The following is an 18,395-nucleotide window of genomic DNA, read 5'->3' on the forward strand; positions in this document are numbered from 1 at the left end:
CAATACATCCAAAAATACTTATCGTATTCAGGAAAATGAATGCTCCAAACTAGTGGTCCCCTTTTTAATTTTCTTTTTCTTTCGTCTGATTTTGAGTTAAAACTGATTTTGTGAAAGTAAAAGATGACTTTTAAATTTTGAGTCTTAAACAAAGATACATAAAATATTTTATAAAGTTTTTCAATTGTGTGGTCTTCTATTTGTCATCATGGAAACTTAAGGTTAGAGTTGTCCCAAAAAAAATATTTTTTTAAAAAATATACTAAAGATAAATAAGATAAATGAATTAAAGAAGAAGGAACAGAAATGATTATGACTTTTGATGATGATATTTATCATTAGCAAACAGGAGTTGTTATGGTAATAATTATAAATGATGGTTAATAGTGGATGACAATGACGATAGTTGATAATGGTGAGTGATGAAAACAGTGGTGAAGGAATGAAATCGGTGAATTATCATTTTTATAGAATCTTTTGAATAAACTTTTTAATGATATTAAAACTTTCTTATAGAAATATTCAGATCAATTAAGTGGTTAACAACAACAATAAATTTTAATGTGATAAAAAATAAATTATAATCACTAATAAAATATATAAAAAAAAAACGTGGGTACAATACTGTTCTTCCCTTTATAGGATCTGTCACATCACGATCATTATGAATATTTCACATAATATAAACAAGAGCTAGGGTTTAGAGTAAAGTAGCCTTCAAAAACCTAACTGAAATTGAACTCATCTTGTAAAGTCCTACAAAGTTTCGATATCCACAAATACCCTCTAATTTAAGGCTTGTTGGAGTGTAAGACTTGATAAACTCAAAGACAAGACTTGAAGCTCCATCTTTGAAAATTTAGGGCTTCGAATTTATGAATCTGATTTGTGAGATAAGAGATGAAGGGCAAATTTGGTCCGCGTGCTAAACAGCTTGCAACAAATTTTAATGTAAAAAAAATAATAAACAAATTCATATACTTATGAAATTCTTGAGATACCTTTTCAAAGGAATATATTATTTTTTATATATGCAAGAGTCAGAGTTTATGATAGAGTAGCCTCCGAGAACCCTAATTCTTTTTTTAACTTCAAAAATAAAAACTACTCTACTATTTTCAAATGTCACAATTTTCATCGCTGTCGTGACCATGTGTTTGACCATAGATTTTGTAGAAAATATTTTACTTTTAAAAAAAAAATTATATCCAAAAGTTCTAAAAACTATTAAAGCTATTCATAAGTTTGTATTATCATTTTATAATAAATATGTTTCGTGAAAAGTCATGACAAAGAACACAATTAATATGAATCTATAAAAGAGGAACAATTGATTTGTATACGAAAAACTATTATTACTACTTGTAATTGGAAGTGACTTCGGAGATAAAGTTCAAATAAAATCGATATAAAATATGTATATAAATGTATAAATTTTGTACAACGAACTAGAACTTAAATTCAATTCAAAAGTATAAATAATGGGTATTTTTATAAAATATAAAAAATTGGGATATTTTTTCAAAGTTCCCAAATAATAGAATTTGACTCAAATACTTATTTTTTTTAGTATCCCAGAATTTGAATTTGTTTGTCAAAAATATTTGTCAAATAATAATTTCTATGCGAAATCAATATTTGCTAAAAAATTCAAAATATTTTTGAAAATATCTATGATGCATAAATTACTTCAACAATTTGAAGGACGAAGAGGCAACTAGTACTCTGATAAATGAAACCAAAAAATTCATCACTGATAGCTATTTTGCCACACTAATACCATTTTATTAGGACTCCATTTAAGAAAAGAAAATGTGTTAAAAATTAAGGTATCAAAAATGCATGTTAACATTTTTGTCTGAGTAAAGTCACAACATACTTGAAAAAATATATGTAGAGGTCTAAACATATAAAAATACTTTATTGGCTAAATTAATATTAATAATTGCATCACTCAAAATGCAGTACAACATATCATCAAGATTCAGGTAAGAGTCTATAATCACATTCTTTATCTTCTGCCACATGAGGTGACCTACTGCTCCCATTATTGCCAGGTTCATATAACCAGCAGATGACCAGAAAATATAACAAGTTTAGCAAGTTCAAAAATGTAAGTAGCCAGAAATAATAATCCAGGTGACCCCTATTAATGTTGCTCGAAAGCCAGCTTGTTTTAGCTCCGGTTGATGAAAGCCAATCCACACCACTCACCAGAATACTTCCAATCAAACTCGACACTGCAGTCCCAACAGTGTACATAGCTGACGCGATGCTGGACATGCTTTTCGGTAATAGAGCATACAAGAACTCAATCTGTCCAACTGCATGGGCAGCCTCAGCCACTCCGAGTAGTGCATACTGTGGCACGAACCACATAGCAGACATGCTCACTAAAGCACTTGGGTCGTCCTCATGTCCTTCCTCAATTGCCCTTTGTCGTCTTATGCTTTCTGTTATTGCTGACAATGCCATAGACATACAGGAGGCAATTAAACCAATCCCCATTCTGGTGACAGGACTTAGCCCTCTAGGTTGTCCAGTATATTTTGACAGCAAAGGGACCAAAACACGGTCGTAGAAAGCAATCCAGATTGTTAAAGCAATAATCAAGAACACACTGAATGATGCTGCTGGTATTTCAAAGTGATCAGGGAAGATGTGTCTATCCATGGTTTTTGTTTGAAGTAAGGAAAATGCGAATACATTCATGTCCACAAAGATAATAAAACCAGTGGACCACATAGGAAGTACTCTAATAATAGCCTTGAGTGATTCAACTCGTTCCACACTACAAAGATTCCATGGATTTGAAGTTGATCCATCAGGATTCAAATCTCTTTCAGGATCTTCAATGATACAAGCTCTATTTAAGAACCTATAACGTACAATAAAATATTATTACAATGAACTGCAATATCACTGATAAAAAAGGAGAAAAGAGTAGTGACAACAAATTATAGATACACAGTTTTATGATTAGCATATCATAAAATCTTCAACAGATATTTTGTTGTTTCAGACAAAGTGCATAGCATTCGAGTAATATGGAGACACTGACCTTAAGTCCTTTGATGGAGTCAAGACCTCTGATTCAAGTGGCCAACGATAGTATTCATCACAATCAGTCAATGAAAGACGACGGGTATTTCTTTTCCTAAAAGCTGCTACAACTGTTTGGAACAATCCTATGACCAAGTTTTGTTTAGTTTTAGCTTTCACTTTGATATAAAGAGGAGAGCCGATTTGGAACATTAAGACAGACAAAAACATGAGGATAGCAGGGACACCAAAGCCAACTTTCCAACCATAACTATCTTGAATATAAACAATAAGGGTAACTGCAAGAATAGTTGAAATCCCTGTGCTAGCATAGTACCAATTGAAATAGCTTTCAAGAATCCTCTTGTTCTTTCGATTTTCCAATTGATCAGCACCAAATATTATAGAACAAGGTCTAACAAAACCAGCTCCGACGGACATAAATCCAAAAGATGAAAACAGAACAGCAAGTTGTAGTAGTGTTGGTCCATTACAAACATGTTGGAAATGAGAGCAGGGTAAATTCTTGAGTTGTGGAATCATTGCTGTGAGCCATAGAATAATCATTCCCTGTCCAAGAAAAATGTTAAACTTTGTAGCCAAGGGACCAAATATATGGTAGCACCAAAATAATTGAATATATGAGAGAAAGCCATACAAGTGCTTGTTCAACATTCATCCTTCTGAACGATTTAGCTATTGATTAGAAAAAACAAAAAAAAGGGTCATATTTGAGAGCTTATACTCTCAAAAAAAAAGTTATTATTTATTGCCGCTAAAAATTAATTTTGTTGTAATGGTTAGAAATTATGCCAAAAATATATTCATATAGGCACCACGTAAGATAATAAGGATAGGGACATAGGAGTTAAGCGTTTAAGGCAAATATGTACTCAAAAATTGATTAATAACGATAAATATATCAAAAAGTATGATGATGGATAAATATAAATATGACCAGAAGAAAATAAGAAAGCAGGGAATAAATTGATCACTTCTTGTAACGGACTTCTGACACTTTGTAACCATAGTACTAATTCATTTATCCTGACACTACAGATAAATCCAAGGTTCAAATCCCACCAACTATTTTCCATAAATTTTCACAAATATTTTGAATTTTTTTCACCAACTATTTTCCATAAATTTTCACAATCAATGGCAAAGAAATAAGGAACAAAAAGTTGGAAAAAGAAAAAGAAAAGGGAGGGAATAAAAAGTTCGAAATATTATAGAGAGAACAATTTTTAAATATTTTAATATTTGTCCCTAATGTTTTACAAATTATAATTCAGCTTGAAATTTCAAAAATTCCTTATCCTTCACTCCACTTTTAAAAGTTCCTTTTAACTTGTTATTCGAAAGTTACCATACTGGTGGAAGGTTGCAGGGAACCAATGTAATAGCTAAAGGGAGCCCAATTATATCATAGTAATGAGATAAGTTATGAATATATGGATAATTTAATATAACTTATTTCCAACCAAACAACTCATAACTAATGCAAAAAAAATGAAATTCAGCAATTGTGAAATGGCACAACTCACAATAAGAGTAGAGATGGATCCAAAGGCAACAGCTCTAAATCGACCCCAGTAAGAATCAGCAATAATTGCCCCAACAAGAGCCAATCCACTTGAAAGTGCACCCCATAGTCCAAGAATGGTAGTACCAGTAGCAGCACTCATGTTATAATATGTCATCAAGTAGATTAGCATGTTAAATTGTAAGCCATAGCTTGCTACCCTTTCAAATGCTTCATTCACTGCAAAAATAAGAACAAAAATTTGAAATAATTAGTACTTAAACACAAACAATTTTATTTTAAAAAAATAAAATAAAATTACCAATGATGAAAGGCATAGTTCTAAGACCACCCTTTCTTGGCTTCTCTTCAACTTGAGTTTCTATGCCCATTTTCACTCTGTTTTTGCTCTTCAGTTTCTTCTTGGCTTTATAATATGAGTGAGAGAAAGAGTAGAAACAATAAACCACAGTCCCAGGTGGTCAGGTCCATGCTCCTTGCCTGAAATAACCATAACAATTTGTTCCATATTATGGCCACATTTAAAAAGATCACAATATTCTTATTTACAATCATGCATTTGTTTCTCCCAACAATTTTCCTATTCCCAAAACTATCAGAATTATTATTCTATTTTTCTCAATTTATGTGACATATTTTGATTTTTGAGAGTTAAACGGTTTAAATTTGATCGGAAATTTGCGTATGAAATTATCAAATTTTTGGTAATGAAATTTATTTATTTGTAATCTATGTAAAAAGTACTACTCTAAGTCACAATAATTGATATTCCTAATTGATAATTCAAAATATTTAAAAGATATATGAAAAATTTACGGTATAGGAAAAAAAGTGACTGATTGCTTGATGAAATGTTTCTTTATGTATTTTTAAAAAATTCTTTTTTTTTGGTACAGTATGTTAAAAAAAGAGTTACTACATATTTTGATATTTTAAATATTTCATATTTATTTTATTTGTCTTATTTAAAAATATATTTTTATTTTTACTTCATGTTTTGTCCTTGTATTAATTACTTAGATCTCATTTGTTTGCACTTAATGATGATCTTAATTTTAATTATTTTGATCTCAGTCATTAAGTTTGTTTGTTTTCAAGATATGAATATTAATCATTAAGGGTCTGTTTGGAAAGTCACTGCTAATTGGAATTGGTGTAATTACTAAGGTAGTAATTACCAGCTTAGTAAGTACACGGCCTAGTAATTACATTGACTTGTTTGTTTGTCACAAATATAATTACAGTGTAATTACAAGTGTACTGTTTGATTACACAAATGTAATCATAAGGTCATATTGAATTTTTAAAATAAAAATTGATTAGTTAAAACTAAAAATTTATATTAGACAAATAAGATCCTTTATAATTGATATTGAATTGAATATTTGAGATATATATAGTCTTTTGAAAATATATTAATTAATAGCATATGTTCTAAACTAATATTATAAAAATAATTGATTTAGGTCTTTCAATTTAGAAAACACAGTTATTGTATTTTTTGGTATATTATAAAATAGTTTTTTGCTATAGTTGTAATAGTGACATTACTGTTACAATATAGTGAGAAAAGTTAAGTTACTTTAACAAGGTAAAAGGCTAGCGCATACATTATTAAAGTGGATAAAGTTCAATAATACATGCATATGCTTATGGATTTTGGTTTTACAGAACTTGTGATGCATAAGTTGCTTCAAGAATTTGAAGGATTAAAGGCTACTTTGACACATTAATAGTCAATACTACGCAATATATCATAAATATAATAAATTATAATTGAAAATAAAATGACAAAATTGGATAAAAAATATTCAGACTGAGGTGCGGATATCTCGCTCTATTTAAGGAGATTCAAGTCCACTGTGGCATAATCTTCATTGATCCAACAATATCACTTTTGACTTGTCTCCTCCAGGATACAACATTCCAACAACTTCGTACAACTCAAACAACTCTAAATAAGTTGAAGAGTCCAAAGCCCCACAAAAAGAACATCTTCCTTCAACATATAAATATTCTCGTTTGTATAGTAAATATAGTTAAAAATTTAAAATAATATTTTTTGTCTCAACTCTCTCTTTCACTACACTAACCTCACTTCACACTACAAAATTTTCCACACTTATCATATTTCTTGCATACTTTCACAGATCCCCAATACAAAGTAAGATCACACTATTTATAAGCGAGGAATTCTTCCTTGCAATGAATAGGAAGATGGTGAGGTAGTGAATTGGGTAAATAAATAGTCAATAGGTTACATGAGTTACAAGATATAATGAGGTAGAATAATAAAAGAAATAATAGGTAAGAGGTTACAAAAGGTACTAATGACCACATTCAACTACAATGAGTAGGAGTAATAGGGCATATAATGTCATCAAATGACACTCAAATGCTGCACAACATATGCTACAAACATGCAGCAATACATTTGACATTTCTCATGAGGAATTATGCACTTTAAAATAGTAATAAGATGCTTTAAATCCAACAAATACCATTTTCTTAAGCCTCCATTTGACAAAAGACAATGTGGTATCCAAAATGTTGTCTGAGGAAAGTCACAACACAGTTCAAAAATATATGAAAACACTCTATTGGCTAACTTAATTAGTAGTAGTTGCATCATTCAACATTGCAGTACAACATATCATCAAGATTCATGTAAGAGTCTATAATCACATTCTTTATCTTCTGCCACATGAGATAACCTACTGCTCCCATCTTTACCAGTTTCATATAACCGGCAGACCATCACAAAATAGAAAAAGTTGAGCAAACTCAAAAAAGCAAGTAGCCAGAAATAGTAATCCAGGTGACCCTTGTTAATGTTGCTAGAAAGCCAGCTTGTTTTACCTCCCGTTGATGTAAGCCAATCCACGCCACTCACCAGAATACTTCCAACCAAACTCGCCACAGCAGTCCCAATAGTGTACATAGCTGACGCGATGCTGGACATGCTTTTGGGAAATAGAGAGTAGAAGAACTCAATTTGTCCAACTGCATGGGCAGCCTCAGCCACTCCGAGTAGTAAATATTGTGGCACGAGCCACATAGCAGACATGTTCACTAAAGCATGTGGGTCGTCCTCATGCCCTTCCTCAATTGCCTTTTGTTGTCTTATGCTTTCTGTTATTGCAGACAATGCCATAGACATACACGAGACTAATAAGCCAATTCCCATTCGGGTAACAGGACTTAGCCCTCTTGGCCGTCCAGTATATTTTGATAGCAAAGGGACCAAAACACGGTCATAGAAAGTTATCCAGATTGTTAAAGCAATAATCAAGAACACACTGAATGATGCTGCTGGTAATTCGAATTGAGGGATGACATGTCTATCCATGGTCTTTGCTTGAAGTACAGAAAATGAGAATTGATTCATGGTCACATAGATCATAAAACCAGTGGACCACATAGGAAGTACTCTAACAATAGCCTTCAATGATTCAACTTGTTCCAAACTAGAGAGATTCCATGGATTTGAAGCTGATCCATCAGGATTCAAATCTCTTTCAGGATCTTCAATCATGCAAGCTCTATTTAAGCACCTATAACGTACAATAAAATCTTATGTCAATAAATATCATATCATATAGACATTTGAGTAATATTGACAATGGAAATGCCATTGGTGAAAAGATGGAAGCACTGACCTGAAATCATTTGATGGTGTCAAGACCTCTGATTCAAGTGGCCAACGATAGTAGTCATCACAATCAGTCAATGGAAGACGAGTATTTCTTTTCCTAAAAGCTGCTACAACTGCTTGAAACAACCCTATGAGCAAGCTTTCTTTAGCTTTCACTTTGATATACCAAGGAGAACCAATAAGGAACATTGAGACAGACAAAAACATGAGGATAACAGGGATGCCAAGGCCAACTTTCCAACCATAACGCTCTTGGATATAAACGACAGTGGTAACTGCAAGAATAGTTGAAACCCCTATGCTAGCATAGTACCAGTTGAAATAGCTATCAACAAGCCTCTTGTTCTCGGGTTTCCCTTTTTTTTCTAATTGATCGACACCAAATATTATAGAACAAGGTCTAATAAAACCAGCTCCAACAGACATAAACCCGAAAGATGAAAATAGAACAGCAAGCTGGAATGCTGTTGTTCCATTACAAACATGTTGGAACTGAGGGCAGGGTAAAGACCTGAGTTGTGGAATCATTGCTGTGAGCCATAGAATAATCATTCCCTGTCAAAAGAAAAACCTCTTGTTGAAATGGCACAACTCACAATAAGTGAAGACAATTAATGACTCACTCTAAAACAGAATCCATCTCTTTCACCTAAGTAAGTGCAACGATTATTCGCTTACCCTGTCATCACAGATTTACAATAACAACATACTTTTTGCACCGGCTAATTTCACATAGAGAAAAGGCTCAATATGTCATCGAAATTTGAGAAAAGGCTCATCATTGTCGTTCATTAAAATTTTGGCTCATTTCAGTTAACAATTAATGACATTTTCTCAAACGGAAATGGATCTCACTCTAACATTAAGTCAAAAAACTATTATTATTTTTTTGTCTACAAATTGCACAAACAAATTAGAATAACTGAATGAAGCAATTTGAGTCCAGAACAATTAGCAACTCACAATAAGGGTGGAAATGGATCCAATAACAACAGCCTTAAAGCGACCACAGTAAGAATCAGAAATAATGGCCCCAACAATGGCTAACCCATTTGAGAGTGCAGTCCATATTCCAAGAATACTAGTACCAGCAGCAGCAGTCATGTTATAATATTTCATCAAGTAGATTATCAAATTTGCTTGTAAACCATAGCTTGCTACTCTTTCAAATGATTCATTCACTGCAAAAAGAAGAAAAAAAATGAAATAATTAGTACCTAATGAATGCAAGCAATTTGAAGAACAAAAAAATAAAGAGATTACCAATGATGAAAGGCATGGTCCTAAGACCACCTTTTCTTGGATTTTCTTCAACTAATTGTGTTTCTGTGTCCATTTTCAGTACTACTCTGTTTTTCCTCTTCTCTTCAGTTCACTCTCTACTCTGGCTTTAGTATGACCTAGAGTAAAAGATAAGAGGGGCTAGGTGGGATATGCACCATTTTAATTTAAGCACACCATTTTAGCTCAATTTTGTCATGTTTTATTGATGGGACTAGTTACACAAAGACATTTTATAAGTTGATATATTTTACGAAATTATCTTAACTAAATATTATGGTAAATGAAGTATACAGTCATAAAAGAATTAAAAGATAGTGCTCGTTCTCGTCACTAGTTGATAAGGTTTGCTTATTTATATATCTAACATTTCTCGATGTGAGACTTTTTGTCTTAATTAGAGGCATATACATAAGGTTTGATCCACCTTAGCGAGGTTTGTCTAAATTCAGTTGAACTCCACATCGATAAGGCTGAGCGTGATTTGTCTAAAGTCAGTTGAACTCCATATCGATAATGCTGATAGAGAAGTGACTCTCGTACCATTTGTAAAGGCGCATCCCGCATAAACCCACACGACTTTTAAAACACATCACTAGTTAATAAGGCCTACTTATATATATATCGGAAAAGGGTCAAAATTGCCCCCGAACTATATGAAATAGACCGTTTATACCCTTCGTTACATTTTGGGATAAAAAATGCCCCTTCTGTTATCCTAAGAGACCACAAATACCCTCAAGAGTTAACACCCCAATTTTTTGTTGACGTGGCAAGCCACGTGGGACTAATCCTTCCACCTAAGTGTTGCCAACTAGGATTCACTACAAAAGAACTAGACCTTTAGCGGCAACAACAGTCGTCACAAAAGCCCAGAAAATCGTCACTAAAAGTTTTTAACATTAAATTCTAATTTTGTGTTTTTTTCTTCATTGTTTTTAAAAAACCAACTATGATATCGATTAAGTAGGAGTTTGAAGACACTATATGTTTTATTTTTGTCATATGTAAATGTATAAAATGTACAATGATGCATTATATATATAGTAGGAGATTTGAATCGAGAAGTAATTTTGATTATTTTTCGTAATAATATTGGATGTTTTTAATATGGATATTGCAAGTTATTTATTTTAGAAAATTAGGTCGCAATCGAAAATTAATTATCATATTTTTTTTGTTGAAAAATAGGTTTTACTAGCGAATAGTTGTTGGAGCCTTAGTCGCCACTAAAAATCACTCATAACCTTTAGTGGCAATATTTTGGGATTTTGTGGCGACTTTGTCGCCACTAAAAGTCAAGTTCTTTTGTAGTGAATCTTAGTTGGCAATGCTTAGGTGGAGGGATTAGTCCCATGTGGCTTGCCACGTCATTAAAAAATTGGGGTGTTAACTCTTGAGGGTATTTGTGGTCTCCTGGGATAACTGCGTGGGTATTTTTGATCCCAAAATGTAATGGAGGGTATAAATGGTCTATTTCGCATAGTTCAGGAGCAATTTTGACCCTTTTCCGTATATATATATAAAAAAAATTCTCTTATATGGAACTTCTTGTGTTAAGTTAGGACGCATATACTTAGGAATATTATAACAACATTCTACTCTCTCAAATTTAGGCTCGTCTTTTCCTTCTTCACAGCCCTCTCTTCCTTTCTCGCCCCTCTCCTTCCTCTCACCTCTTTCTATTTATTTGGTCTATATTGAAATTTACGATTCGGTATAAAATTCGATTTTTCCATAGACAATTTCTTTATTTTTCTTTTGAAGTGATCAAAAAATATAATTAGAAATCTTTAAAATTTCTATTTTTATGGATAGTACCACTAAAGTTTAGGAGCTTATTTATTTGGGGAAAAAGTACAGTAGGATTCATCACCATTAACATACTATATTGATACAAGTGATTAGTTGATACACTTGTATAATTATATTCGTTGATCCAATTTGATATAATTAATATACCTAATAAATACACAAGAAATAAATATACTTAATTGACCAAATTTTCTGGCCAAAAATTTTTTCCTTAAAAAAACAATAGAAGCACCAACCCCCATGTAACCCACTATTAACTCGCTTTAAATTTGATGCTTCCAAATTAATTCTCGAATTTAGGAGTGACAGAATGGGGCAGAGCAAAGATTTAGGGTCCGTTTGGAAAGTCACTTGGTAATTGAAATTGGTGTAATTACTAGGATAGTAATTATCAGCCTAGTAATTACACTAACCTGTTTGGTTGTCATAGTGTAATTACATTGTAATTACATATGTCCTGTTTGGATGTCACAGTGTAATTACACATGGTCTATTTGGATGCACAATTGCAATCATAAAATTATATTAAATTTTAAAAATAAAAATTAATTATTTAAAATTTATACTAGACAAATAAGAAACTTTATAAATGACATTAATTTAAATATTTAAGATATATATATTTTTTTTGAAAATATATTAATTAATAAACATATATTCTTTTAACTAATATTATGAAAAAATAACTAATTTATATTTTTTCAAATTAATATATTTCAATTGAATTGATCATAAAAACTAAAAGCATAAAGTTTCTACGAACATCGTGAAATGCATGTTTGATAAAAAGATTAATATATAAATAAAATGTCATAAATTATTAAATGCTTGACAAAAAGACAATCTATCAAGTCTAATTAAAAAATGATGTGCAATGTGAATTCAATATTACTAAAACAAATGAAACTGAAAATATAACATAAGCTATAAATTCAAAACAAAAAATTTAGCATAATACTCTCATAGCAAATTTCAACATAACATACATAAATATGATTTTATTTTATTTTTTTAAAAAAAAAGAAAACTTAAGTCTATAACCTTACTTAACAATAAATTATATTTTAATTTAAAAAATAGAATACTAATAAAATTACACCAATGAGAAAATAAGCATGGCATAAAGAAATAGATAATACGAAAAAATTGCATAGAATCACGTAAAGTAAGGTTGAGAACAAGAAGAAAATGAAATATAATAATATAAAATAAAAACAAACTTTTCGAATAATAATAAAAAAAGAACTTAAAATAATAAAAGTAAAAAAAATTAAAACAAAAAAATAAAAATAGAAATAAAAAATAATAATTAAAAAGTAGTCCACTGGTAATTACACCCAATTACACCAAATCCAATTAACAGAGTGTCCTTTCAGACATGCCCTTAATGAAATGAGGATTTTTAAGCTATGAAAGAATGAGGCAAATTAATTGTAAAGTTATTACTCCATTCTTTTATTTATGTGTCGTTTTTATTAAAAATTAATTTTGTGATTATTTTATAAAATTAATGCATAAACGACACTATTCTTCCTATTTTACTCTTGAAAGTTATTAGCCCTGAAAATATGTATGTGACCAACATATAAAAAACTAAGTAATTAATTCATGTTCATTGGTCAAATTAATTAATCAAAATAAATTAATTCATGTTCATTGATTGAAAACTTGACTTTAAAAAAAAACACTAAATTAAAATACAATAATAAATTTACTTTATTTCTTTAAGAACGTAAAATCTAAAATGGTGACAACTAAATAGTACCCAAGGCAATACTATTTTAGAAGCTTAATGGTATGTCCTTACTTAATGCAACCAATTTAATATATAATCCATGTGCTACATCTCAACTTATGCTGACATATTTTCTATATTTTTGAAGTGAACAGGAAAGATACAACTGCAACTAAATAGTACCCAAGGCAATACTATTTTAGAAGCTTAATGGTATGTCCTTACTTAATGCAACCAATTTAATATATAATCCATGTGCTACATCTCAACTTATGCTGACATATTTTCTATATTTTTGAAGTGAACAGGAAAGATACAAATGCAACAATAACTTTTTTTAATACAACAATAATTGACTCGATAAAAAAAAGTGAATTGTTGAGTCGTTTTACATAGTTTAAAATAAGTAAATTATTTAAGGGTAATGCTAAATGGCCAGAAAATTTAGTCAGAAATTTTAAAAAAACTATAATATCTTTTTTATTTTAAAATAAACTGATTTTTTTCTATTTTTTTTAGTTAAAAGGTATTAAAGTTAAAAGGGTAAAAATATTTTTAAAAGTAAAATAACATAGATAAAATATCATTCTGGCCAAATTTTCTGACCAAAAGGATTTTCCATTATTTAAAATTTATTTACGAATTTTTGGCATTAATTTTATATATTTTTTTTCATATTTTATAAATAAAAAATAATAAATTGTCAAATAGAATTGCCACGTCATTTTTACATTACCACGTGACATTGGAAAAGGGTCAAATATACCCCTAAACTATTCGAAAAGATATACCCCCCCCCCCTTTTAAATAAACTACTCGACCCGTTTTCAATAATTTTTTTAAAATTTTTATTTTTTTTGGTAAATCTCGAAAATGAGTAATTGACTAATAAAAACTACGAAAAATATAGAAAATTAACGCCAAAAATTCACAAATAAATATAGTAACCTTAAATTCAACAATTTCAACAATTTTTTTAAATTTTTATTTTTTTCGATAAATCCTGAAAATGAGTAATTGATTAATAAAAAACATGAAAAATATAACCTAAAAATTCAGCATAAAGTCATTTTCATATTTATTTTTTTTATTAATCAATTACTCATTTTCATCATTTATCGAAAAAAAAATAAAAATTTAAAAAAATTGTTGAAATTTTTGAATTTAAGGTTACTATATTTATTTACGAATTTTTGGCATTAATTTTATATATTTTTTTCATATTTTATAAATAAAAAATAAAAAATTGTAAAAAACTATCAAAATTGTCAATTTTTTATATCATCTTACTAGATAAGTAAAAATTTATATCACAAAAAAACAATACAATACAATAATACACTATCACAAGCCTAATGTAAAAATAAAATACAACATTTATTATCAAACTTTAATATGATTTGTAGTGTACTACTCTTAATAATCATTTCACATAATGCGAGCAATCTCGGTTGAACATCCATTTTTTGAAATAAATGGTTTAAAAGTTGATAAGCGTAAAAATTCAATTATAAATTTGATTGGTGAAAGTAAAAGTTATATTTCTCAATATCAATGATTAAAAGATTTGTATGTGTAATAATATTACTAATAAATTTGATTGGTGATAGTAATCTGATTAAAGGTTCGTAAGAAAAATAATACTTATCAACTATAAATTTTGTTTGAAATATGAAACAAATAATTGATAGATGTAAATTTTTTTATTTTTTTAAAGAAAATATAAGTTTATGGGTCAATTTTTATATTTGAAAAATATATCTAATCATGATATAAAATTTTAAATCAAGTTTTTTTGGAGAATACGGGATAAAACTTAAGATAATATCACATATCCAAATATTGATTTCATTTCATATTTTTAAATCACAAAATAAAATCTCACGACAAGATAGCTACTTAGAATTTTTTTTAAGGTAGTGAACCCTTCATTATTAATACTTATATAATTATAACCATCTAGGATTTGAAACTGATCTATCGGGATTTAAATCTCTATGAGGATAAACAGGGATACCAAAGCCAACTTTCCAATCATAACGAACTTCAAATCTCATTTTTTTTTTGCCAGTTGATCAGCACCAAATATTATAGAACAAGGTCTAACAAAACCAACTCCAGCAGGCATAAACCAACTAGCTACTATGTTAAATTTTATTTGTCAAAGACGATTCTAACATTTTGTTAGATATTGTCAAAAAGTTTAGGGATCCTACAAAAACATGTGCAGTTTATGTGACTATCGACAAAAGTTTTCCCGCATAATTTCAATACCAGCTATAAAAAGCTCCTTGAAAAAAAATTAAAAATCTTTGCTTGTTGAAACAAAAAATTGTTAAAAAGTGTGAGGATATTTGATCTAACAAAAAACTGTTAGAAAGTGTGAGGATACTTGATCTAACAAAAAATTGTTAGAGAGTGTGAGGATACTTGATTTGCTATTCTTCTCATTTACCAACGAAAATTAGTTGGAGCTTAATTATCATCACTTTTTTCATAGCCAAATTATAATTAGATCAATAATTTTTCAGGGCAATCTAATATTTAGGTGATCAAAATTCTGATTATGTGTCACATTTGAGTTTCATTCACCAGTATTAGAAGTGGAAGTCTCCAATAAACATTGCTTCTAGCAATACATGGAGAATGCGAGAAGGATAAAAGTTGTTAACTTTTAAATACTTGGATGTAATCTAAATTCGGAGTATCGTTTAAGGATGATTTTGGCCAAATACAATGTGAGAGTTTTTTTTGGCACTCATTTTCTGTCTTAAAGAAAGAAGCCCTCAATTTATTTTAGGTCAAGGATTCGAGAGAAGTTACAATACATGCAAATGATTCAAACATAAACATAGCGTACACATTAAGCACCATGGAAACGCCTATTCTCGGAGTGTTCCTCTTCTACCTCAGGAAATAAGCTACTCCTACCATCATGGTGATGCTGATCAGTAAACCGACAAATGGCTAGAAAATAGAGGAAGTTAATCACACATAAGAAAGTCACTAGCCAGCAGTAGTAATCTAGATGACCTCTGTTTATGTTGGTCGCGAGCCAGCTTGTCTTGCCTCCAGCTGAGGTAATACTATCCACCATGCTCACCAAGAGACTGTTAATTAAGCTGGCAACCGCAAGGCCAAAGGTGTAAAGAGATGCTGCAAAGCTGGACATGGTTTTTGGAAATAAACTGTAAACGAACTCAATCTGTCCAACCACATTCAAACCCTCAGCCACCCCATATAGTGCAAACTGTGGTACAAACCACATAAAGGACATGTTTAACACAGCATTCGGGTCATCCTCAAACCCTGCATTGATTGCCTTATTGCGTCGTATGGTTTCTGTTATAGCTGAAAGTGCTGTAGCAACAATGCCGAGAAATAAGCCAATCCCCATTCTGGAAAATGAACTTATCCCAGTCGGCAGTCCAGTATACCTTGACAGTAAAGGCACCAAAGCACGATCGTAAAAAGCAATCCAGATTGTCAAAGAAAGAAGGATAATCACGCCGAATGATCCTGCTGGGATTTCAAACTGACGGGTAATGTGTCTATCCACGGTCAGTAGTTGATATATCGAAAGTGGCTGACCGAACGACACAAGAAGCATAATACAGGTGGACCACATGGGAAGAACTCTAAGAAAACACTTCATTATTTCGACTTGTTCCACAAAGCAGAGACTCCATGGATCTGAAGCTTTTCCATCAGGTTTCAACTCCATGTGAGGATCTTCAATTATGCAAGCTCTATTCAAACACCTATAATATACAACGAATGAGTGAATCAAAGTGTAACTTGTTTTCCTTACCTCCATTAGGAAAGACGATTTCTTTATTTGTTTACCTAGAAAAAATATTTTCTGGAAACTTCAAACCAACCAAACGTGGGAAAATTGTACTATACACACCGTTCAAGTATCTATTTTGAACTTTTCATTTCCTTTAATAAAGGTCAAACGAAAATGAGTATGAGATGGGTAAACAAAGACCTTTAAACACACTAATAATTTGCTTTAACTAAATGCATTGGACAATTTCATGTAAGTCAGTTAAAAAAATATTGTATGATAGTGAGCACATGAATGGACGTTGAAGATGTCTATGTACCACTGAGGAAAAGATAGAGGCGCGTATACCTGAAGTCAATAGATGGTTTCAGTTGCTTTGATTCAGGTGCTTTATAGTAGCAGTCATCACTATAATTCAACTGAACATTGATATGTCTTTTTCTGAAGGCTGCGACTGATACTTGAAACAATCCAGTGAACAAACTCCCTTTAGGTTTTGCTTTGATATAAAGAGGAGATCCAATCAAGTAAACGGAAACAGATAAAACCATGAGCAAAACAGGGACACCAAACCCAACTTGCCAACCAAAATGGTCTTGTATATAAACAATTACAGTCATTGCAACAGAGATTGAAATTCCTACACTGGCATAGAACCAGTTGAAATAGGTATCCATAAGTCTTTCGTTATCTGGATTTTCTTTGTTCTCCAATTGGTCGGCACCCAATGCTATGGAACAAGGTCTAACAAAACCAGCACCAATGGAAATAAGCCCAAAAGAAGACAAAATTACAGCAAGTTGGGCTGCTGTTGCTGCGTTACAATCAAGTTGATCCTGACCGCAGGGTAACGGCCTGATTTGTGGAAATATTGCGGTGAGCCAAAGAACAATCATTCCCTGTTGAGATAAAAGGAATAAACAGTAATAAGTCGTATAATGTTGTATATAAGTTGCAGCTGTGCTACTTTTCATTTTGTTTTCTAAGTTGTATATATATATATCCCAATCAGATCTTTAATTTGCGATTTTAACAGAAGAGAGGTAAGCTAAACAAGACAAATTGATTAAGTGAACTTACCATTAGACTGGAGATTGTTCCAATAGCAATAGCCCTAAACCTTCCAATGTAAGAATCAGAAATAAAAGCCCCAAAAATAGACAATCCATTTGAAAGTGCTGACCATAAATTCAACAAGACTGAAGCACGAGCAGCATCCATGTTGTAAAATTTTGTTATATAGAGTATCATATTTGGTTGCAAACCAAAACTTGCTACTCTCTCGCATGATTCATTCACTACAAAAAATAAAAATAACTATGTAACACAATGAAACAAGCTAAGTAAGAAGAAAGAGTAAAGAAAACACAAATATACCTATAATGAAAGGAATGGTTTTTACACCACCCTTTGTTGAATTTTGTGAGTGATTCAGTAAAAACTCTTCTTCTTCTTCTGGGCTATTCCCCATTTTCTTTCTTTTCTTTGTTGTTCAAATTCTTGTTTACTCCAACCACTGTGAAAGAAAGAG

The 18,395-nt window shown here is 30.9% G+C and overlaps 3 protein-coding genes across 3 annotated transcripts; all 3 read right to left on the minus strand.

Annotated features, from left to right (window-relative positions):
* Positions 1-1,798: 1,798 nt before the first annotated feature.
* On the minus strand, positions 1,799-4,993 carry LOC125829204 (protein NRT1/ PTR FAMILY 1.2-like). Its single transcript, XM_049508451.1, has 4 exons — positions 4,890-4,993; positions 4,590-4,807; positions 3,062-3,612; positions 1,799-2,878 (listed from the first exon to the last, which is right to left on the minus strand). The coding sequence occupies exons 1-4, from the start codon at positions 4,957-4,959 to the stop codon at positions 1,978-1,980; spliced, it is 1,740 nt and encodes a 579-aa protein (XP_049364408.1). The 5' UTR covers positions 4,960-4,993; the 3' UTR covers positions 1,799-1,977.
* Positions 4,994-7,234: 2,241 nt separating this feature from the next.
* On the minus strand, positions 7,235-9,713 carry LOC125829208 (protein NRT1/ PTR FAMILY 1.2-like). The gene is made up of 4 exons (XM_049508454.1): positions 9,507-9,713; positions 9,207-9,424; positions 8,248-8,798; positions 7,235-8,142 (listed from the first exon to the last, which is right to left on the minus strand). Exons 1-4 carry the CDS (start codon positions 9,577-9,579, stop codon positions 7,245-7,247), a joined length of 1,740 nt encoding a protein of 579 aa, XP_049364411.1. The 5' UTR covers positions 9,580-9,713; the 3' UTR covers positions 7,235-7,244.
* Positions 9,714-15,841: 6,128 nt separating this feature from the next.
* LOC125829207 (protein NRT1/ PTR FAMILY 1.2-like) lies at positions 15,842-18,395 on the minus strand. The gene is made up of 4 exons (XM_049508453.1): positions 18,242-18,395; positions 17,945-18,162; positions 17,213-17,763; positions 15,842-16,835 (listed from the first exon to the last, which is right to left on the minus strand). The coding sequence occupies exons 1-4, from the start codon at positions 18,333-18,335 to the stop codon at positions 15,938-15,940; spliced, it is 1,761 nt and encodes a 586-aa protein (XP_049364410.1). The 5' UTR covers positions 18,336-18,395; the 3' UTR covers positions 15,842-15,937.

The sequence above is a fragment of the Solanum verrucosum genome, unplaced genomic scaffold, assembly GCF_900185275.1.
Source record: "Solanum verrucosum unplaced genomic scaffold, falcon-dt-bn FXZP01000264.1, whole genome shotgun sequence".
Taxonomy (NCBI): Eukaryota; Viridiplantae; Streptophyta; class Magnoliopsida; order Solanales; family Solanaceae; genus Solanum; species Solanum verrucosum.